Source organism: Archocentrus centrarchus, chromosome 12 (assembly GCF_007364275.1).
Source record: "Archocentrus centrarchus isolate MPI-CPG fArcCen1 chromosome 12, fArcCen1, whole genome shotgun sequence".
Classification (NCBI taxonomy): Eukaryota; Metazoa; Chordata; class Actinopteri; order Cichliformes; family Cichlidae; genus Archocentrus; species Archocentrus centrarchus.
The window spans coordinates 10,280,586-10,304,371 of NC_044357.1; the positions used below are offsets into that span (position 1 = coordinate 10,280,586).

Consider the following 23,786-nt stretch of genomic DNA (forward strand, 5'->3'; position numbering starts at 1 on the left):
ACAATCATGTGGCAGGAGTGGGAAACAGAGTTTGTGCAGGAAACATATCATACTATTTACTATCACGTCTTGCTTCATTTTCCTTCTAGTCCTGGACTAATTGTGACAGAATAAACCAGCATCCATCTGTGGTCACCAAATCAGAGAAATGACAAACTGCATCTTGTTGAAACTGTTTTTTGGTAAATAAATAAATAATATGTTATAGTGGCCCTCAAAGGTTGAAAAATTCAACAAAAAAGTGACTAAAACAGCTGAGAATGAAAAGCCCACATAGATAAACAGGAGATCACAAACAGCAACGATAACACCACAAAAGGGGCCCTAAACAGCAGAAGCTGAACAAACACCCAGCCAAAGAGAACTGGGGAGACAGGCCTATAAATACACACGGTACTGATTCGATAATGAGACACAGCTGGGAGGAGAGAAAAGGTGAACTAAACAGGTACAAGTGAAGACAATGAGGGTGGGGCAAACAATCACAAAGGAAGGGAAGGAACGAAAAGTAAAACTCGAGTGAGACACGACAGAAAACTAACATTGACATTTATCTTTGTTTGAGAGGTCTCTGTCAGATCAGAACATGAACAAAGACAACTAGAAGCATCTGCCGCTAAAAGCAGGTGAAAGAAATGTCAGATTTGTTGGATTATATGTCTACCTCCACTTGGTTGCATGTTTTTAACATGAAAGGAGAAAGTTGCGCTCTTCCATCCTGCAATATGGCTGCACAGTGAAAAATATTCAGGTCGAATCTAAAACTCTAAAGTGTGTCACTGCAGGCCTGAAGGCATCCACAGAGGGTTTTTTTTTTTTTTTTTTTTTTAATGTGGTTGCGTGAAATAAAATCAACATAAGGTCGCTGTCTGATGCACTGCTTCGGATGGCAGTGAATTTAAAGGGACTCAGTACTGTACAGACTCCATCCATCACAATGCCTCTGGTTGTAGTTACCTCAAATACACTTTTTGTCTGCTGCACCACTGCTGTAGCAGCTCCGCATATTTTATAGACGCATATTTTCTGTATGATTTCGTTATACTACACATTAAGAACATCATGAGCATCCTTCCTCCCGGCGGCCCCGTTATGTCTGAATGATAATAATTTGGTAAAGGCTATCTGCTGCCCCCTGCGGGCTCTCAGCGGGTACTGTCTATGAAGGGAAAGAAAACCCCTCTAATCTCCTTACTGCAGACACTAGCCTCTGCGCACACAGCCGCGTGCAGGCACAGACACCCACGCGCGCACACACACAAACACACACAGGCTAAATATGGCTGTAAATAAGATTGTATACGCATTTAGTTTTGGTACAAACACACAGAAATAACACAGCGTGCGCTGGTGCAGAAGATAAGCTTGATTTTGACTCCTCTTATTAAAATAACATCGTCCTGAAAGCACAACCCTTCAAGCTGATGTGTTATTTTTGCAAATTTAAAAGAGTCTTGATTATGAAATGTAACAAATTTGTGTAAGGGCTGTTAAAGCTGAGTACCTTACTAAAATGCTTATTGCTGCTGAGGGAAAAAAAAAAAAAAAAAAAAAAAGCTAATTCACCAGAATAAGCCAACGCTGTGAAAACAGCGTGATTTGTCTGGCACGCTCACATGCGTCTTTACGCACGGCTGTGAACGCCTACTCTGATGATATGTTGAGGCGCATTGGCTGCTAAAGATACCAGCGCCTGTGTGCTCTTTGTGATTGGATGCGGCTCTCTTGGCCATTACGTTATGCTTACTCCACACACACTGGTAGATGGAGAGAGGGAAGACGTAATGGTTTGATTCCCTGTGCACTTGCAATGGTCGTCGTTCTGACATTACTCGGCAAATTCCTCAAACGAGAGGTGCAATGAAGGTATGTGATTGTATCTGCAGCTCGTTTATGATTTGGATTATTAACGATGCCGATGTGGTTTTGTGATATGCACCGGGTGCTGCATCGAGAGGCAGGGAATATCCCCATCTTAATGTCAATTAATTTCGTTAGTGTGCAGTTATATCAACAGGCTTGAATGCTGCAGCCGCTGTTTAATTCTAAGTTGCCATCACATTTCTACTCGCCGCTGTCATTTCAGCTTTTCATTATTTTCCTATCGAGCGTGCAAGCCTGGAAACGCTTTCCCTGCATTTCCAGCCGTCCTGATAAACACTGGGTACAGTGTGTAGCCTTTTAATGAGCCTGCTTTGACCCTAGAGTGACAGTTCAGTGGACTAAAGTCGCCAGAGCGACGTTCATTCATCGCCAATCTTTAATCCGCTCTAACGAGATAGAGACTGCGGCCAGTGAGTGAGAGACGTCTCGGGATACCGAGAGGGTCACCTCTCAGGTCCAAGCTGTATCAAGCTGTGCAGGAGTCTCCTTTCTCTCAGTGGCTTGTGTATGTGTGTGCTTGCGTGTTTGCGTGTGTGCATGTGTGCAGCTACACGCTGCCGCACAGGAAGGAAAGGTGATGAAGCTGTCTGGCAGCTCAGGACAGATAATGATGAAGACTACAGCGATGATGTCATTGGTCCTCTGGTGGTGGCAGGTTGCTGGTGGCAGTCGGTGTGAAAGGTGAGGCGAAGGCAGGACTGGCGCTACAACCAGTCCTATCTTCATTATCACCATCAAGCAGCATTAGCGTCAGGCAGTATTGTGAATACACACAGTATGGAAACTGCGTGCTGTTGGTGGCAGCTGGCAGTTAATCATCTGTTACAGCAGTTAAAGCTGACTGGCTGATTTTTTTTTTTTTTTTTTTTTTTAAAGCTCACTGCATGCATCACTGGTTATTTATGTCCTTATGTAAATAAAGCCTCTCTAATTGCCAAAGGTGCAAGATAACCAAGCACATTAGGTTTGAATTAGTGAAGTTTGTATGTTTTTGGTTTGTTTTTTTTTTCTGTGAAACCTTTTACTACATTTCATAGTGAAAAAAAATGACCTTTTTTTTTTTTTTTGGTGCCAGGGCAGCCTGTTTATTTAGTGACCCTGAAGCTGCCCGACACACTCCAACTTAAACAAAGCATGTGCAAACTAAGGAAGCATCAGCAGTGAAATGCTGCAGGGTTATCAGCAGATGGAATAATATTTGAATCATGCAACTGAAGCATTTTAAACAGAAGGACGTTTTAGCTTCGTATGTGGTGATGTGTTTGACTGTGTTTCCTCACTTTGCAGCATTTCTTTTGAATGTTGAACATGTGTTGTCTCATTACCCCATCGTCTGTTGTCTTGCACGCTTTAAGCTGCAGCGTGCTGAGGCTTCTGCAGCAGGTCAGCCTGTCGAGGACCTTTTTATTTTTCTTTTAGGTTTTTTTTTTTTGTCACAAAATGTCTGCAGTTAAATCTGAAGAACGTCTCAACAGATCTCTGGATTAACTGTTCGATGTGTTTGATGTTTATTTGGTTTATGTAGGTTTTCTTCCATTTGTTTCACTCATCTCCTTTTTCTTGTTTTGGAGCAATGCTGCTCTTCAGTTTAGGTTTGGATTCAGCAGTGTTATTGTAGCTTCTCATTTGGCTGTGGTGCTCGCTCCACACTGGATAAAAATGGAAATATTTCTATAGCTGCAATTAGTCGTGATGCACCCATTTTGAACTTCTTAGCTGATTCTGATGCGTAAAAAATAAATAAATAAATAAAATAACAATTTGGCAGATTACCAAGTTGTTTGCTTGTTTTGTTTTTGCTGTTTTCCTCCTCCATGCCAAGAAAAGAAGGACCTCATTATGAAAAATCCCTTCATCACAGTATTTTCAAACATTTAGCAGGCACAAAATTTGTGACATAGCAGAAAAAACATCGCCCAATGCCACTGGTTCCATTTGCTGATAGGCTGATGGCAGTAAACAGGGACGATATTGACGTTTGGCTGATATATCAGGACATCTGTAGCTCTTAATGATTGCTTTTAACTAACTAGGTTTGATGTGCAAGACCCATCCTCAAAAAACAGAAGATGTTTTTGGAGAATAAGGATGCTGGCAGTTTATGGAGCCTTTAGGGTTAGGACAGTAGGATCAGTAGGCTGAAATCCCAAAGGACAACACACGCACTCTAACACTGAAAGGCTGTTTTGATGATCTTTTTTTTTTTTTTTTTTTGCAGATTTTCTATTAAGATGTGGGTTTTTTTTGTTTGTTTGTTTGTTTTTTTGGTACTTTTCCCCTTCTGATTATCAAAATATTGAGGAAGATAAGAGAACAGACAGCTTAGCTCTGTGAAGTTAATTTTCCTGAGGCACATCATCACTCACTGTGTCCCAGGAAAGCAAAATGGATGTGACGTTTTATTGACTAATCTGGTTTAAATTGAAAAGCAGCTTTTCTGCCCCTGTGGACGGGACGGCGCTGGGTTGTGTAAGCGTGCATCTCAAAAACGGGAAAGACTGCTGTACAGTCTGTGCTCCCAGTGCTGTTTTATTCAGCATTCGACCTCTGACTTAAGTGTTTGATTTTTTTTTTTTTTTATAAACATATTTTCCATTCAAAATCCTCTTTTTGTCCACGGCCATCTCAAAGCACATACTGGTGCGTCGTGGGAGTAAATGGTCACAAATCTCTGCTCACAGTGGATCACACTTTATTCCAAATGGGACTAAACTCACCTGGGGATCTTTTCTAGACTAAGAAGCCTGAAGCTACAATGAATCCAAGCAGTGCACAAGAATCCTGGTGATGCTTGTAATTGTTTTTATATTGCAGGACTCAATATCTGTTTGCAGGGCTAAATCCAGCCAAGTCTTTCTTCGCCTTTAGAGTAGACGGTGTCAGTTTGATAGTTCCTAGACACAAATCCCACTTGGTCAGCACACTTTGAGTTGTTTGTGCATATCTCTCCAGACTTTGACATCTGCATCCTCCAGCAGACATCACTGAATCTATTTGTATAATAATTTAAATGGAAAAAATATTACATGCGTTCCCATCATTTTCAGACAAATGTCTAAGGGCATTAAATCAGTTTGTTTATTTTTTTCTGAAACCATTATCTCCAGTATAAACAGTCAGCCAGCTGAATTCACTGTTCACAGTGTGAGTGACATTTGCAGTTGATGCAAGAGGAAAAAACTTGGGAGAGGTTGAGCAGAGAGAAAGTAAATGAAAAGGCTGGAGAGAGATAGTGGATGATGGAAGATTAGTTTCGAAAGGCCCTTTCAATAAAATATGACAGTGCACAGTTTTCTCTCAAAATCATCGCAATAATCCTTTTGATCCACATGGTACAGACTTGCAGGAGTCAGCCCCAGGTGATATTTGTACCATTTAGACAGATGAGTACTAGAGTACTTGGTGGATTTTTACATTTCACTCCTTTAACATAGAAATAATAGCCACTTTTATACATTTCCTTGTGTTTGTTTGCTTAAACCTTAAGCCTATATTACCACACAGTCCCCCTCAATTACCATTCAGAGACTGGCTTTGTGTGGTGCTACAAGAAGCCAATGTACAGTAGCTCCAGTTGGTTTTCAGACTCAGCCGATGACCTTATCAAACAGAGGCTGTGCTGGCTTTTTTTGCAGACACTGAAGGCTTTATTCAACACTGTAACATGCAGCAGGGCTTCCCGAGTCCTGCATATACATCTTAAGTGTTTCAAATTGTGTTCCCTGCAAAGTGTTGCAGGAAACGTGGAGGAAGGGGGGATGGGGATGTGGCATCAAGGTCACCATCCAGAATCAATAATACATTAACCAGTAAAGCACTCCCATCTGCAGTATATTTTGCATCTCAGTTGAATTCCATAAAATGCATTCAGTCTCAGTATAAACCATGCATACCATACTGTACATCGTGATTGAAATTTTGTAGACTAACAAAATAGTTGTCAAGCCATCCATCCATCCATCCATCCATCCATCCATCCATCCATCCATCCAAAACAAATCGTCAGAAACTGAAAAAAACCTGAATTTTAATCCCCAAATATTTCCAAAAATATGGAGTCCTACATTTCCCATAGTGCAACTTGAGTCATTTTATTGGAACTCCATTCTTCTCTTAATAACTGTATGTTGTTTTTGCAATTGGCCTTAAGACTGAAAATAAAAGTAAAAGCAATGGCAGACTGCTCAGCCAGTGCCCTAAATAAAACAAAGTAATTTATTTATGTTAATTATATATTCTAATTCATGTGCACTCATTTAATTTTAGCTCTGCGAGTCTCTACTGCCACTTTGCTGCTCTCCTGTGCTCTCTGTTTCACCGTGTGTTTAAACAGAGTACATGAAGGTGGGCTCAGTATATGCTGGTTTACTGTTGCATATCCATGTCTATTTTTTTCCATGGTAATAACTGAAATGTTATGTTGATGTTTTATGGTTCTGAAAGTTTTTTTGTTTGTTTGTTTGTTTGTTTGTTTGTTTGTTTTAATAGCACCAAAATTAATACTTTAATCATTGCTTGCTTTGTATGGGGAAGTTTTCAGCACCATTTGAAGCTGAACTTTTCTGCAGTAAATAAATCACAACATATGCACAACCCTATCAGAAGTCACCCAGTATAGTTTAAAGCAAGGTTAAAGTTGTCTTTCTCAGTATCTGACTCATTTCTCCAGTTTGCATCAGTCTGTCAGTGACCCATTTAAGCCTCATCTAGGTTCTCATCCCTGTTACACTTGTGGATGCTTAGGCAGTTTTTGAGTTTTGATCTTCGAGGCTCATTTTATGAGGTCAGAGATCTGTTTGGCCACACAAGGCTCCCCCTGTAGGTTTTTCTATTCAAATCTGTGCCTCTGTTAGATTTTGCTGCTTTCACACTTTAAGCTTATGTGCAGGGGTTACTTTGTTTGATGGTTGAACCCCCGCAGCAGTGTCAGAAATATGATGGGTGACGGGAGTGACAAAACTACATACAGTATCCCCAGAGGTGTGATTCAAGTTAACAGACTGTAGAGTGAAGATAAAATAAACAAAACAAACACAAAAAACAGTGCCCTACATGTGATGTTTGCACTTGTCACTTGTTTATGCAGGACTCCCTGCCTGCAGAGCTTACACTGTGCTAATTGAAGTGACACAGGGAGCTCGTGCTGCTGGCTCAAAGCCAAATGAGACTGTTTTCATGGCCAGACTGCAGTGGCTCTCCATCCTGGAGAGTGCAGTAAAATTCCTTTTAGTGGCTCGATTCCCATATGAGGGACTTCATAGCAGCTAACCATCAGGTCAGGTTTATGCCACAGGCAAGTAATACAAGATTTAGTGTATTGATGCCAGAGGTCAGAGGAGAATGACCAGCCTGCTTCCGGCTGATAGGAAGGCTAAAATACTTCAACCAGGCTATGCAGAAGAGCATCTCTGAATGCACAGCAGCACATTGATCCATAACACAGATGGGCTGCAGTGCCATTCCTGTCAAATAGGAACAGGATGCTGAAGCTACAATTTACAGCATCACCAAAGCTGGACAATAGAAGATTGGAAAAGCATTGCCTGGTGTGATGAGTCTCAATTTCTGCTGTGTTATTCAGGCGGTAGGGTCAGAATTTGGTGTAAACAACACAAAAGCATCGATCCATCCTGCCTTGTGCTAGCTGAGCATCATTGAAGCACCACAGTCTGTGTAAGCATTGTTGCTGACCATGTCCGTCTCTTTATGACCACAGTGTACACCATCTTGTGATGGCTGCTTCCAGCAGGATAACACATCATGTCACAAAGCTCAAATCATCTCAAATGGCCTCCACAGTCACCTGATCTCAATCTAATAGAGATCAGGTGAGATTCTTGGATGTGCACCCAAGAAATCTGCTGCAGCAGCATGATGCTGTCGTGTCAGTATGGACTCTGAGTAACACATCTCGCTGAAATCTATACCCATAGATTAATGCTAAACTTTCACTGGATCCAGCTTTTCTTGATTTTTTTTTTTTTTTTGGGGGGGGGCAAAACAAGCTCTACCTTAGGCTGTGAGGAATAGAGAAAGACATTTGTCTCTGTATTTCAGGCTGAACAATCAATCATTTAACTGAAAATAATGAATGAATTAATGGACTGTGAATTAAGTAGTAGCCTTAGAAAATATAAATTGAAATCAGGCAAAAATGGCGTTCATTAGTTTAATGACAGACAAACAGACATGCAGGCAAGGAGACAGAAAGATTAATGGTGCCTGCTGGAAGCAGCCATTCATTCAATTAATGAGATTAGTTAATGATTTGAACTTTGGAGCCTTTTTTTTTTTTTTTTTTTTTTTTTCCTCGTCCCAAGTCCACATTTAGTGCTTCTTTCCAAAGATTACATAACAAATCCTTGAGCAGATGGGTGAAGTCAGATCACAGGGTGTTTGTGACAAGTCAGAGCAGAGGGCTGCCTTAAGAAGAGATGCGGCAGGACCCTGTGAATTCCTTTGTTTTTCACATTGAGCCGCAAACCAAAGAGAGCTTACATTATGCTCATGTCAGCTATTGATTCAGCAGGCTGGGGAACAACAGAAGACATATTCTCTCCGCACTGTCCTCCCCCTCCTTCCTCCCCTCATCAGTATGCTCCAAGGAGCCATAGCTCCCATCACACCATCTTTGCTCCCTGTCTCTGGGCCGTTTTGTGATCTGCAAGCACATCTGATTTATTCTTTCTGTGTCGGGCACTGGCTTTAATTTTAAATATACTAACTTAAGTTTGGATGCTACCTCAGGACATTTAGAGTGTATATTAGCGTCCACCTCTTCCCATTTGACCCACACAAGAGTAACTATTATAATGGCTTAGACTCCGAATACATCCTCTTCCTTTAACATGGCTCAAAATAATCCAATGACTGAGATGATTAAGCCACAGTACTGCTGTTGAAAATGTCATTAATATATTTTTGAGATCTCTTCTTCCTAATTATCTTTGATCTCAAGATCTTTCTTATTAATGAGCTTCTCTCTCTCTCTCACCTCTCTCCCTCTCTCTCTCACTCTCTCTCTCACTCTCTCTCTTTTTCTCTGTCTCTCTCTCTCTCTCTCTCTCTCTCTATCTCTCTCTCTCTCTCTCTCTCTCTCTCTCTCTCTCTCTCTCTCTCTCTCTCTCTCTCCATTGATCTCCCCTAAGCACAGTGTGTTACTCAAGTGTTGTACTGTAGTTGGGTATTTTACACAATATTGTACTTTACCCGTCTTAATTTACTGCATAACATTGTAGGTTCCAATTAAAAGTACAATAAAAAACTATAATTAGAAAATAAATTATGGTGTTATGATGTATCAAGATAAGATCATACTTAATTAATCTTCACAAGCTACCCAGAGGTGTGGTTTAGAAGTAATTAAAGTTAACTCCACCTTTATCAGCTTCAGTGTTAAAGCTATTTCTACAATGTAGTATTTTTCTCAGTATTTTTAAAGTTAGTTAAAAGAACTGAGTAATATTCTGCTCTTCCCCTGCATCATATGTTTATTTTTTTGGCTCTACTAGGGTATCTTTGCATGATTTACAGTTGAAAATAATCTTTATTTGTCCTATACATACCTGAGGACAACCCCTCAGTTCATCCGATGCCTGAAAGTATCCCTTTTTAGTTCCTCTCCCCTTTCATCCGGTCCTGCCAACTTTCAGCTGATTGGCTGTTCCTTGCACACAGAAGGGAAACACAACAGGTCAAAGGAGACATACACATGAATGCCAGGACACAAAGGTTGTTGATCAATGTTATTCACTTCACCTGAATGTGGTTTTAATGTTGTGGCTGATATATATACTTGCTACATATATGAGAAAAGACAAATAATGTTTTTATTATTAAAAAAAAAAAAGAGGGCATTTAAAAAGTCCTTTCATCAGTGATGGCAGAGTCATTCTTTAATACTTGAATACTGTATAAAATCTGGATTGATGTCTCTAGGAGTTTATGTATATGTGTGTCATGTGGGTGTATTTCTCTCTGTGTTGTTATAGGCGGGAGCGTCGTCCATGTGGGCGTCATGCTGTGGGTTACTGAACGAGGTGATGGGAACAGGCACTGTGCGGGCCCAGCAGCCGGGGTTTGGAGCAGGCGCGGGGCCCTTCCGCTTCGCCCCCAGTGCTGGGTACTCCACCTACCCCCCCACCAGCTCAGGGAGTGCCGGGCAGCTGTGCAAGGCCTGCGGACTGGCCTTTTCTGTGTTCAGACGCAAGGTAAACATGGTTGTGAGTGAATGGGACGCAGCAAAGCAGTGAAACCGGATGGTGATGGATATATTTTAAGTATAGAAGCAAGAGATGCAATATCTAGAGTCAGCACCAGTCAGTTCTGCCTGTCAGATACAAATATATCCAGTTATACAATGTGTATTATTATTACCTTTTATTTAACCAGCAAGTGACACTCTTTAGATTAAGAATCTCTTTTGAAATAGTGTTTTTCAGTGGCAGGAGAAACCAGAGTTACTTGAGAAAACCTGTGCAAACATGGGGAGGGCATGCAAACTCTGAATCCAGGCCCTACTAATACAAAACTTTGTGTTTAGAGTGACTTTTATCCTCAAAAATCCCCTAGATTCACATCATCCATCCATCCATCCATCCATCCATCTTCTTCAACTTATCCAATTTGGGGTTGTGCGGGGACTCGAGTCTATCCCAGCTACACGGTATATTGCCAAAAATATTCACTCCTCTGCTTTCACACTTGAGTGGCATCCCATACTTAATCCGTAGGGTTTAATATGATGTTGGCCCACCCTTTGCAGCTATAACAGCTTCAGCTCTTCTGGGAAGGCTTTCCGCAAGGTTTAGGAATGTTTATGGGAATTTTTTAACATTCTTCCAGAAGTGGATTTATGAGGTCAGACACTGATGTTGGATGAGAAGGCCTGGCTCACAGCTCACAGACTTGCTGTCATTCCCAATCACTTCCACTTTGTTACAATACTACTAACAGTTAACTGTGGAATATTTAGTAGTGAGGAAATTTCATGACTGGACTTGTTGCACAGGCTGGAATTCACTGAGCTCCTGAGAGCGACCCATTCTCTCTCACATTTGTAGAAGCAGTCTGCATGGCTAGGTGCTTGGTTTATACACCTGTGGTCATGGAAGTGATTGGAACACCTGAATTCAATGATTTGGATGGGTCAGTGAATACTACAGTGTATCACAGGGCGAGACATTCACATCATCTCAGTGCTATATAAACTGAACTAGCAAAGACAGGAAAGGTGCCAAATAATCCCTCACATTCAACATTTTACACTCCTTTTTTCAGTTTTGTAATACTTGCATGGAGATATGAGCAGTGACTTTTCTTTCCTTGTTCATTTAAGAAAACACATCCCTAAGTACAGTTTCACTGAGATCTCTTTTTTTTAAACTTGCAAAATCCTGCAAAACATTTTGAAGTTTGTTTTTTTTTTTTATCTTAAAATGATCCTTTTTGCATTTTAGTGTAAACCATATACATTCTATCATTTATGCATTCAATATTATATCCAAATATAATAAATTATGTGATTCTTTATGTTTTTCTTAATTGACATAATCAGTAATTGGAGATAATTTATCTGCATTTCAAGAGTGGGATCACACCTCATACACTCCCCTTCCACTTCCATGACCATATGTCTTCCTGCACTATAGGCCGTTTGTTCTCATTTTTGTGCCCCACCTTCCCTCCCCTTTCTCAGTTCACATGCCTCTTATTAGAACCGGGGGATCTGCCCCAAACCGCAGGTCTCAGGCCTAAATCTATCTTTATTACATCTGCCATTCTCTTTCAAGAAACAGTCTCAATCCAAATGTGGATGAGGTCTCTGTTAGTGAGAATTTTTTTCATTTAGATTGGTCTTCTTCAACAACTGTCTTGTGATCAGCACTCTGAAGATCGACACCTGTCATGTTTTTGGTGTAATAGTTTGAGGTTATTGTTATAAACATCAGCATCAAAACATACACAACACAAAGGAACAATGCAGCCAGAAAGTAATCAGGTTAAACATTTACATGGTGCAGTTCTTCTTCTAATCAGTTTATGAAGAGATCTGTTCCACCCCTCTGTTTAATCTGGCTGAGGTAATTATACTGCTTTTGTTCTCTTTCTGCTTTTAAACCGATCACAATCCAAATATTAGCCTCCACTTAAACATAGGCATTGAGAACTTATGAGCTTGTCCCCTTTTTGGGACGACTCCTAAAGCTTCAGAGGTTTTAGTGGTTCATAATCTATATTTATACACTGGTTTTCACAGCAAACATGCTATTTTACAGTAACACTGTTTTTAAGAGGACTCAGTAAACAGTTTACAGGGTTCTTTGAGAATATGTGCCGTACCTTTCTAGGGTCTCTGTGCTGCTCAACATGTTGGCATGGCAGAGTTTTATCTGCCTGGCACTCAGATGGACTGATTAAAACTCTGCAGGTTCCTCTTTCCACGCAGCTTCACAGACGTCGGGTTGACTCCCATTTCAGTGTCAGCGTGATATTTTCATAGTATGCTTTTTTTAAAAAAGAAAAAAAAAAAAAAAGAGACCCGCCAGGGGATTAACAACAACCGATTGAAGCAAAGTATCTGCTACGGTGCAAATGTGCTTCTTGTGGACCAGGAGCACATTTGTGCACAAGTGATAAGAAAATGTTTACAGCCATGGCCGACCTGCTTTTCTGCCCATTTGAAGTGTCACTCTACTCAGACGCTCTGTATCAGGAGACGGTGTTAAGCCTTTTAAATGTCAAACATCACCAGGAGCTACAGATAGTTTACTTCTCTTTTCTTGACTCTCTTTCCTAGAAATAACTGGGCACTGTTTCAGATGGGACCTTGTGTTCCAGGTTATTAAGGTTTCTCTTTGTTAAGGTGATTCAGGCAGAGCCAGGCAACTCCCAGCAAAAATATACAGCATTAAAATAATTGGCTGTATGGGGACATGGCCGCACTTAGAATTGATTAAAAGGAATATTGGTCAAAGGCTAAATCACCAAGTAGCGATTCTGATGGATACGTCGGTTAGCCCATTTTTCAGAGGTCTAATCAGATCAGTCTCTTTCAGAAGATGCTTAATTCATTGATTAAAAGTAACATGAACAGTAAAGACTTTATACATTAACAGACCAGACATCAGTACCCTTATGTTGTTGGAAAAGAATAACCTCAAGAACAAGTTTAGTTGCTTCAGTCAGAAGAAAAAGAATAACTGATCACATCACATCTGTCTTTCAATCTCTCCTCCCCCCCTGCAGCACATCTGCTGTGATTGTAAGAAGAGCTTCTGCGCTCTGTGCTCAGTGCTGCAGGAGAACTTGCGCTGCTGCACGACCTGCCACCTGCTGCGCGGCACGGCCTTCCAGCGGCCTCGGCTCATGCAGCTCAGAGTGAAAGACCTGCGCCAGTATCTGCTGCTGCGCAACATCCCAACCGACACATGCAGGGAGAAGGAGGACCTGGTGGACCTGGTGCTCTGTCATCAGGGCGCGAGGCAGACCGCGAGACCAGTGATGAGGAGGAGGAGGAAGAGGAGGAGGAGGAGGAGGAGGAGGAGGAAGACGAGGAAGAAGAGGAGGACAACGATGATGACAACATACATGAGGAGGAGCAGGAGGAGCAGCAGGAGGAGGAGGATGAGGAGGAGCAGCAGCAGCAGCAGGAGGAGGAGGAGGAGGAGGAGGAGCAGGAGCAGGAAGATGAAGAGAGAGATGAAACAGACAGCCTGCACTCGCTCCCAAACTCACGTGCCGCCTCGCCCCCTTCCGCGACGCGCTCCACCTCTGAACAGTCGGTCTTGTCCGCCTCTCAGGGAGACGTGCTCAGCCCAAGTGACAGCTCAGGGACCACCAGCCAGGTCTGTGCTCACAAACACACAGCTTTCATTCAGAGCGTGTCAGCATGTGGAGCCTAACAGCGTGCATCCTGGCAGCCACACGCACACAAACATCATTCCCTGATTTACATCCGCCATACTTCTTTCACATCTGTCCTCATTCTGTCCAAGATAATTAATTTCAGAGGTGAAATCACCATATTTACAAGTTTCAGAGTGGCTGTTTTAACTTCTTCCCTTCTAACTGTCTGACAAACAAGCACTCTCACGTGCATAGATGTCTGTTGTTTTGTTTCATTTCATGCTTCACTCTTTCCTTTGCTTTCTTCTGTGTTTTTCTGGTCCTGCTGCTTTGTTATGAATGAAGCAGTTCTTCTATGCAAATCTACTCCATTCGGGGGGGGGGGGGGGCACTCCTGCTCAGTACTGGTGCAGTGTTCAGCAAAATATCCATGTGACAGCAGAAAACAGCTGTGTTAGGTGTGTGTGTGTGAGAGTGACTGAGTGTGTGAGTGCAAAGCCCTCAGACCAGCCAGCGAGGCAGATTAAGTCCTTTGCCTTTTTTTAGGTCTGTTACATGGGCTGAATCTGTTATGTAACAGGAACACAGGTTGAGAACTCCCCACAGCGTCACAGCTGCAACCAAACAACAGAAACTCTACTGTACGCCCCGCCTCTCATGTCTTTATAGATGGGCGCTGTGTGATTTTTAGTGGCACATAAATTCTTTAGAATTCTTACAATAAAATTTTGTCACACGTGTGCTGCAAAGAAAGGCAAACAAGAAAGCACAAGTCATCTGAGACGTTTGTGTTAACTTGATAAATTATTGAGACAAAAATCTGTCAAAATTTGAGCAGCAAATTGCCTCGAGTCAACTAGATTTTACTCTGTGGAACAGTTATCGTCCCAAACTGCACTTCGTGACTAGGCAGGGGTCTGTGCTAATCTAACTGATGTGGTAGATATAGCTGTGACATGCTCTCCTGCTGTACTACTCTTAAAATATACATCCTCATTAAAATTCACATATATGAATAAACATATTCTTACAACAGACATCACTGCCAAAAAAGATGCTAGGAAACCTTCACATACAGTTACAAATGCTCAGTGAATTAACATATACACTCACCGCCCAATAAATTAGGTACACATGTTCGTCAGCACAAATATCTATCTGGCAGTAACTCAGTGCATTTAGGCATGCAGGTCAAGATGACCTGCTGAAGATCAAACTGTGCATCAGACGGTGAAAGAAAGGTGATTTCTGAATTGTTAAGAAGCTGCTGAACTAAAACACAACTATCCAGCCTGAAGAAGAGAAAATATCCAGTGAGCTGCAGCTCTCAGGGCAAGAAAATGCCTTGCTGATGCCAGAGGTCAAAAGAGAACAGCGAGACTACACTGAGCTGATACGAAGGCAACGCTAACGGAAATAACCACTAGTTAAAACCACAGTATGCAGAAGAGCATCTCTGACTACACAACACATCGAAACTGGAAGCAGATTGGCTACAGCAGCAGAGGACCGCACCAGGCATCACTGCTGTCAGCTAAGAACAGGAATCTTAGGCAGCAGTTCACATCAGCTCACCAAAATTGGACAAGAGAAGATTGGAAAAATGCTTCTCTGGTCTGACCAGTCTCAATTTCTGCTCCGGCATTCGGCTGGTAAGGTCAGAGTTTGGTGTATACACCATGAAAGAATGGATCCATCCTACCTTGTATCAAAAGTTGGTAATGGTGTGGGGGATATTTTCTTGGCACTCTTTAGGCCTTATTGCTTAAACACCACAGCCTACCTGAGTGTTGTTGCTGAATCCATGCAGCAAAGAATGAAGGCAGCTTTGAAGGCAAAAGCAGTCCAACCCAGTACTAGCAAGGTGTAATTACTGAAGTGGCTGCTGAGTGTATATTGATATTACTTATGTGTCAAGGATGCCCGGTGCTGGAACCGGCACTATTTCAATATGACAAGGCCATTGCAGACACAATGTTCAGATCTTTAGGGCTGCAAAATAATTGCAGACGTCCATGAGAAAATTACCCTTCTCACTTGATCTACACTTTCCTAAAGAGTTTATGCTCTCAGTCACTATTTTCATGTCATATTGAAGATAAAATGTAAATTATAGGGCCTGTTGGAGTTCAAAAAAAGGTTAAAGCAGCTTATGAAATAGAGAGGACTTCACTACCCAGTGGCTGACAGCACAGTGGTTAGGTCCATCTTTCATATACAGTCTCTATGGTAACTATAACTATATTTTCTAGATTTTATGATCAGCTATAGTTTCTGAAACTGTGAATTGCAATGAAATACCTTTTTTTGAATGATACACTTTTTGTGTGACAATGAGAAACCACTGCGTGAAGCCTGAACTGAGCAGGATTTTCATGCTCACTTAGTTATACATGGTCTGCCGTTGATACTATTTCAGTTGCACAAAAAAAGAATATACACATTGCTGCTTTTGATGAATAACCCATTTTTCTCTGAGGCGACGTCTGGGGGATACTGGTGTCACTCTTCAGACTGGGGCTGGAGAATACGGTGACTATCAAAGAAAGGGAAAATTTGGATCAGTTGCCTTGAGGTTTAACATTCTAGCACACATGATGATTGACAGGATCACAGAATAGTCTTACATTTTATCATAAAATAATGTCAAAACTAGCAGCTTATTGGTTTGGCAATATGTTGAAGTTCCTCTGTTGTTAAATGATCTTGACATTTCTAGCTGCCAGTGTCAGCATCCACACAAGAGGTTATGGCCCCTAAAAATGTGTGCACAGATTTTTTTTTTTTTTTTACATTTGGTATCCATAAATCGATAAACACGTGATGGACCCCAGTCACATTTCAAGGAAATCCTCCAGCGCAGAGTTGCAATGAAAAGAAAAAATATCTGGCCTGTGTGCATTTTGTTGTAAACAAAGCCCTTCTGAACATCTTCTCTTACTATTATCACAATACATTTTTTTTTCTCTGTGCGCTTGTGCAGCCTTGTTAGATAATGCATGTGCTTTCTAGTACTTTTATCTTTTTGATGGGTGAATAAAATCCAACATTGTGTTCCGCAGAGGTTCAGCACTTTGCGCGAGTCAAATCTGCAGCTCGTATTTGTGTCTCTGAGGAGTCCCGTCTGAGCAGAAGCATGATGTCTGCACAAGTGTTAGGCACCTAGCAGCGATGCTGATGGATACATTATTAACACATCTTTGTTCAAGAAAGATGGTGGTCTGCTGGAACGTGCTGAAGCAGAGACAGAGAGACTATAGTTTTTATGGCACAGAAGCAGAGACTCTGAACTCCTCGTGTTATCAATTATAGCTTATTTCAGCACCTCATGAGCTCATTTTGTCACACAGATGAAAGAACAAAGTGACAATATCAACAGTGATAATACAGAGCTACACAAAACAGTGCCTAAACTCGTCTGTAGTGTCTTTTATTCTCCATTAAATACACCAAATTCCTGACCTCCACCTTCAAAGAGAATAATTAACAGCTGAGCTAAGAGGAGCGGTGACAGTGTTTAAACATCTCTGTTCATTCATTCATTTAGTCACAGATAGCAGTAAAGTCATTTCTTTTATCGTGGCAGTGATAAAAACTTTGTCATATAAAGCTGGAATGACTTATTTTGTTATACTTTTTGCTGTATATCTCCAGAAAGGTTTAGCATTGATAACTTTAATCCAGAGAGGTCTAAGCCAGCAGGTAAAATGACAAAGTATACAATATTTATCTCTGCAATGCTTTTTTTCACCTTGAACAGTACCAGGCTGTATTATAGAAGCTATTTACTTTTTGTCTTTATAGTGATATAACTTTTTATGCATTCATATAGTTTCAAGTTCAAGTTTCATCTGACTTCGGTTAATGCAACTGTGTTGATCTCTACTCTCACAGGAGCATGAGGATACTCCAGCAGCATCCCTCTTGAACCTGGAGCCCACAGAAAGTCTCATAGAGGTATGATCCCTGGTTTTGTGCACATCTACAGAGCTGAACTGTCTTTATCCTTAAAGTCAAAGGAAATTCTATCCTGCTGCTCAGTAAGTGATTACGGCTCTACTGCTGTGTGGATTGCAGGTCAGTCCGGCAACACAAAGGAGGATCAGAGCCTCGCTGTCTGATCTCGACAATGAAGAGGCGATAGAAAACCTCTCCGTCCGCCAGCTGAAAGAGATTCTCGCCAGGAACTTTGTCAATTACTCTGGCTGCTGCGAGAAGTGGGAGCTGCTGGAGCGAGTGCATCGACTCTACAGAGAAAACGAGCAGAACAGGAAATCCCGTGAGCACTTTGAATTTTAATCATTTCTTTTTATAATCTTCATTTCACAAAATATATATATATATATATATATATATATATATATATATATATATATATATATATATATATATATATATATATAATATTTATTTTTTGTTTTTTTTATTTCTCACAAATGTTTTTTTTTTCTCCCTCTTGTACTTTAGTGGAAAATGTCAACATAACTGCAGGTAATTTTTATTTTATTTTGTCTAAACATCTGTAATTATGACATTGCACTTATGCCATTAGTGCACTCTAATTATGTGAAGAAACATTTAATGCAAAAAAAGAAACTGTTTCAGTTGCTGCTTCGCTTTTACAGTAAAGAGCAAGTTCACTTTTCCCAAACTAATTGTCTTTCTCACTGCCCCTTTTTAACTATAAAGTGGTTGCATATCCTCCACCTCTCTGCAGCGGAGCTGGAGGTAAGATGTTAGAAAAAGCGACTTCACACATTATCTCCATGTCCTCCATGATCATTATTGTACTGTTACTGCATTGCAACTCATCTGCTAGACCAGTATAGGCATGCTGCAGCTGTTTTTACTCACCCAGTCCTTTGCCATTATTCTGTTTGTTCTAATGTTGCTACAGTGCTTTTTTTAAATTCATTATTTCCTGCCTGGTTTATTGTCTCCACATTCTGTCACTTGTGCTTCTTCTCCTGTGTATGTCATCTCTGTTTATTCTGAAGGACAGCTTCTCATGCTGTCATTAATGCCCTCTTTAAGAGCTTTTACCTCTTGATGAGCCATCATAGTACTTCAGTGGCAGCATGTCTCCAGGTGTATTTACATTGTCAAGCGTCCTCGTTGACATGAAGGGCTTGAGGATCACATTAGCTCCACTTATTTGTCAGCTGTGCACAGACAGCAGACAGGCTGCAGCTGCATTGGTCTTTTCCTGTCACGCATGATGTGAGCAGCAGGACACAGATTTAGGCCAATTGGCTGATCAGTCAGAAATCATTTAAGTTCTAGAAAACCAGTACACTAATATAATTTGCTGCTGTCATTTTTAAATGGTTTTGATGGGAGAGGTTGTCTGTCTGCCACCAGCATGTGTTGATTGTTATGCATGGCTCAGTCCATGAGCTGTCATAGGACGGCTCAATCTAAAAAATAAAATAAAGTCCTCCTTTTCCTCTGCATTTGAAAACATTTACACAGGTTTATGTTGCTGTTTTTGGTACTATGAAGCCTTTTTGTTGTTTTCTGCATTGTTTGATTTTAATGTGGCATGGAAACCTTTTTATCAAGAAACTACTTTTAAGTTAAAACTGAATCATTTAACCATAGACTGTATATAAAAGATGGTGGCAGCCACCATGATGTCACCCAAACACAGCTGTTTCTTTTATGCCTCAATTTTAGCATCATAGCCATAACTACCTTATTCTTTTGGAACCAGAAGTTACCATATATCAACAAGAGGGTGAAGGTGCTAGATTATGAGCTAATGGTAGCAAGTTTGGCTAGCATTGTGCATCAGATAGACACACAACCAGTAATAAGTGTTTAGTAACGTACAATTAAAATCCTAGAAGCTCCCCAAACCAGAGCACAGACTTCTTGACCTGTCTGCTGGTTCAGTTAACCACACAGCAGCCATGTGTTTACCATGTATAATGCTCCTAAAGGAACTAACACCACAAACACAGTCAAGAGATCCAGTTCAGTGACTCAAATAAGGTGAGGTGTGCCTAACAAACAGTTAGCAGCCTAATAGGCATCCACCACCTGTCAGTCATATTTGTCACACCCCTGAGAAGCCTTAATCAGATTTAAATGGGTGAGTTTATAAAGGTTGTAGCATTTGAGGTGCTGCACCTATTTTTGGCACTTGCTTCACTCACCTTTTTTTTTTTTTTTTGTTAATATCCCATACCAGAAAGAATTAGATTATTCCAAGAGAGGCACAACTAACTGTTCGCCAGTTAAAATGAACAGTGATATTTTTAATAACCAGAGACAGAACAAATATTGTAGATATAAATATATGCAGTAAAATTAATTACTTGGGCAAAGTATTTTATCATTTTAAATAACATCTAAAACCCACAGGAGTGCACGGATGTGGATTATTGGACCAAACAGTGTTGATGGTGTTTGTGTTTATTATTCTATCTTGCATGTGCACCTCATCGCTGATCTCCATACACTCTCACAAGCCCACAGCGAAGGATTGCTTATTGAAAATTTTTTTAATATATATATATTTCCATCCACAGATCCTGTCAAAGCTCGGCTGGCGGCTGATGAAAACCTGTGTCGCATCTGCATGGATGCCATCATCGACTGTGTGTTACTGGAATGTGGTCACATGGTAACTTGCACCAAATGTGGAAAGCGGATGAGCGAGTGCCCCATCTGCAGGCAGTATGTAGTGCGGGCAGTGCATGTCTTCAAGTCTTAAAACTCAGTGTGTGTGAGTGTGTGTGAGTGTGTGTGAGTGTGTGTGTGTGTGTGTGTGTGTGTGTGTGTGTGTGTGTGTGTGTGTGTGTGTGTGTGTGTGTGTGTGCATGTCGGAGCGGCCCTCAGGCGTGGCCCGAGCCCTGAATTTATCACTTGAGGATGAACTGCTGTGCATGACGTCTCACAGGGCCCAATGCTGCAGCAGGCGTGAGCAACTTCTCGGTCTTTGCAACCAGACTGTTGCCTCTGGCCTACCACGGTTTGCCCCCCTGCCCTCCTTACTAACTTATGTTCCAGTCCCTCCTCTCTCCGGTGGACCGGCATCGGCTGCACCGGGACATTCACTCTTTCTGTCTTTTGTCTATAAAACACACAGCAGAAATCCCTGCCATCACGTTGTACTCGCCAGTGTCTGTTTTGATTCTACCCACAGGAGAGGAGAGGACACGAGGTGGTCCTGTGGATACTTGAAGTGGACCGGCTTGTTGTTGTTTGTAGGGAAGAGAAGCAGTTAAAATATAAGATCCCAGGGTTAGTCAGTATGGTTTACACAGTCATGCTACATGGCATTGTGTCATCTCCCTCAGTGTTATTCAGGATGTGCAATATCATTTAAAAAAAAAAGAGAGAGAGAGTGAGACGTGTTCTTAGAAAATATTTGTTATGCACCAGGTCATTTCACACATGAGCATGTAGGGTGCCAAAAAATCATGCCTTGAGTGGATATTTGGTTAAGATTTCACAGTATATGCATCTCAAAACCAGCAAGCTTGGTGTAATACTTTGTTCTCTTTTTCCATTTACTCATGGATGGACTTTGGGAAACAGTGTACATGTGAGCCGGTTAACACTTACTGTGGGAAGGATTGTTTCTCCGTGTTCTCATCCAAGATTCCTGCCGTTTGCCGGTTGGTTAAATCACAGTGTGCATTCATGTTATATCTACTGTGTGAATGTTTGTTCAAACAAAACAACAACAAAAAAGAACTCAAGGCCTACTTTCAAGTTTGTTTTTTTTTTGTAGAGCTTTTGGCTGCATTTCAGTCTCCATGATGTGATGGTTCACTTACTGGCCACAGAGAGGGTCCATGACATCAGAGGACCTAAGGTGGGAGATCATGCAAGAGGCCACCTCCTCCTTCTGACAAAGAAGGAAAAACATTTTCGTTCCCATGTCTTCTCTCCTACTGGGCCCATGTCTTCTCTACCATTATAATCATTGTGAAGGATCTTCTGGTTCCTTAACTGTACCTCAAGGAGAAGCTTCCAGAGGAGCTAAGCTGATTTTTAACACTGCCATACCTCTACCAATGATTATAGAAAGGATGCACATGAGACAGTTTGATTCTATCACCTTACATTTGGTAAATCTAACACAATGAAATATAATTTAGCAGCAAAATTTTGTGTCAGTGTCAAAAGATGCAAATTTTTTTTCCCGACATATTCTTACTAACTATATGTTACATCATTTTTGCAGATAAATCTCACTCTTGAATAAATTACAATCAACAACTGTGACACAACTACAAATGCATGACTGTTAATTTACGTCCTCACATTTTATCAGCTTCTAAGGGAAGAAGTTCTGTGGACAGTAGAACCAGTCGGGCTGACAAAGTGATCCAGCTCTGCAGCACGTCATAAATAAGTGATGTTGCCTAAAAGGACTAACGCTATGGAAGCAAGGGTTTCTCATTTGGTGGCTTCTGTACTCCCATCTCTCTCCCGTCTTTGTGGGAAAGGCAAGCAAACGACCCCATGAGATGCTGCCAGAAGCTCCAGTGGACCTTGAGTTTAGCCACTATATTTATTTATATTTTAAAGTCTATTTAGTTTTATATAACTTGCACCAAGCAATACTTTTTCATTTCCAAACCGACCAAGTGTTTGTGTTATCCTTTTAATGTCAGATCTTAGGAAGGTAACAGGTGCTACTCCTCTTTCTTGTTTTTGACTCAAACTTCCACACGATTACTTTTTTCTCATGTCATCGTTCCAAATATCCACAGTAAGAGGCAGCCTGACTTACTTTAACCTGTTATGCAAATAAAGCATTTTGTTCTTGTCACGAGATCCAGTTAACTCGGATGTCACTGAAGTCTCTGTGTGTACAGTATGCCTGTGGTAAATAAAATAACTGCAATTTAATCGCTGTTAAGTAAATTGCATAGATAGCTTTTATTGTTATTTACTGATACTTTATTAAATGTATATTTTTCCATTTACTTGGGATGATTTAAAATTCTAATCATTACAAAGGTTTTAAAAAAGAAGAATTTACTGTTTTCCAGAATGTATTTCTGCCGGTCATGGTGACATGAGTCGCATCATGTCTCTCACTATTAAAGTTGCATCATAGTCTTGCTTTCTAGCACCTTTTTTGTCGTCCTCTGCTTTCAAGTCACTCACGGCATGCAATGTAACAAAGTGTGTAACTCTGTAAGTCAGTTTGCTGCTGCTGCTGTTTCTCAAAGATGTCACTCATGGGCAGCTAAGGTATTATCAGAGTGAGAGCGCATCATAAGCACTCATAATCCCGGATCTTTATATTTTGACTGTTGAACCTTTTTATTTTGGTAATCAAGAGAAACAAACGATTTAATAGATTCAATAAAATGCAGTACTACAAACCAGAAAGTAAAACCCTGCTCTTTATTTTCTAAAATGGTGATACTCTCGCTGACTGATATATTGAAAGAGAACTGTTTAAAAGTCTTAGGCCAATCTTCATTTCTTTAAATTTTGTTGGAAAAATGGGAAGTAGGTGCAGGGATTTGTTGAAATGTGTTCAAACATGGAAATACAGCATGTAATAGTTGGACCACCTTTACTCTTCACCACAGCCTTAACTCTCTTAGGCAGCTGTCCTCTAATTTCTTTTATTTCTTTCTTTGGATGTTGTGTCTTTTGTTCCAATGTCTTTCAAAAAAAGATCCCACCGCTCCGATAAAGTTGAGGTCCGGACTCTGGGGAGGCCAATTATGACTTACAGGGTTCCATCGTGTTTTTCTGTCCAAGTATGCTTTTACTTCACTGGCAGTGTGTTTGGGAATATTGACATGCTGAAAAAGGAAACTTTTGCCAATCACACTGCCACAGTGTTTTAGCTGTAGATACTCACTGTTGTACCTCTCTCCTGACCCTCTGCACATATTGACAATTTGAACTAAAAATTTCTAATTTGGATTCATTACTCATCTGTCACTGATTTTCAGTCCAGTTCTTGTGTAATGTGGCATACCTCAGCCTTTACTCCCTGTTTCCCCTAAGAATGGCTTCCTGACAGCCATCCCTCCACTGAGACCATTTCTGATGAGACTTCAGTGAACAGTAGA

At 40.9% G+C, this 23,786-nt stretch overlaps 1 protein-coding gene across 1 annotated transcript; it reads left to right on the forward strand.

Annotated features, from left to right (window-relative positions):
• The first annotated feature begins 1,721 nt into the window (after positions 1–1,721).
• On the forward strand, positions 1,722–21,072 carry LOC115789048 (E3 ubiquitin-protein ligase RNF34). Its single transcript, XM_075074408.1, is given in 9 exon segments — positions 1,722–1,866; positions 9,876–10,094; positions 13,132–13,381; positions 13,384–13,730; positions 17,626–17,688; positions 17,809–18,010; positions 18,199–18,222; positions 18,421–18,459; positions 20,265–21,072. Coding segments are annotated over 9 exon segments (1,335 nt in total). The 5' UTR covers positions 1,722–1,860; the 3' UTR covers positions 20,450–21,072.
• Positions 21,073–23,786: the final 2,714 nt, after the last annotated feature.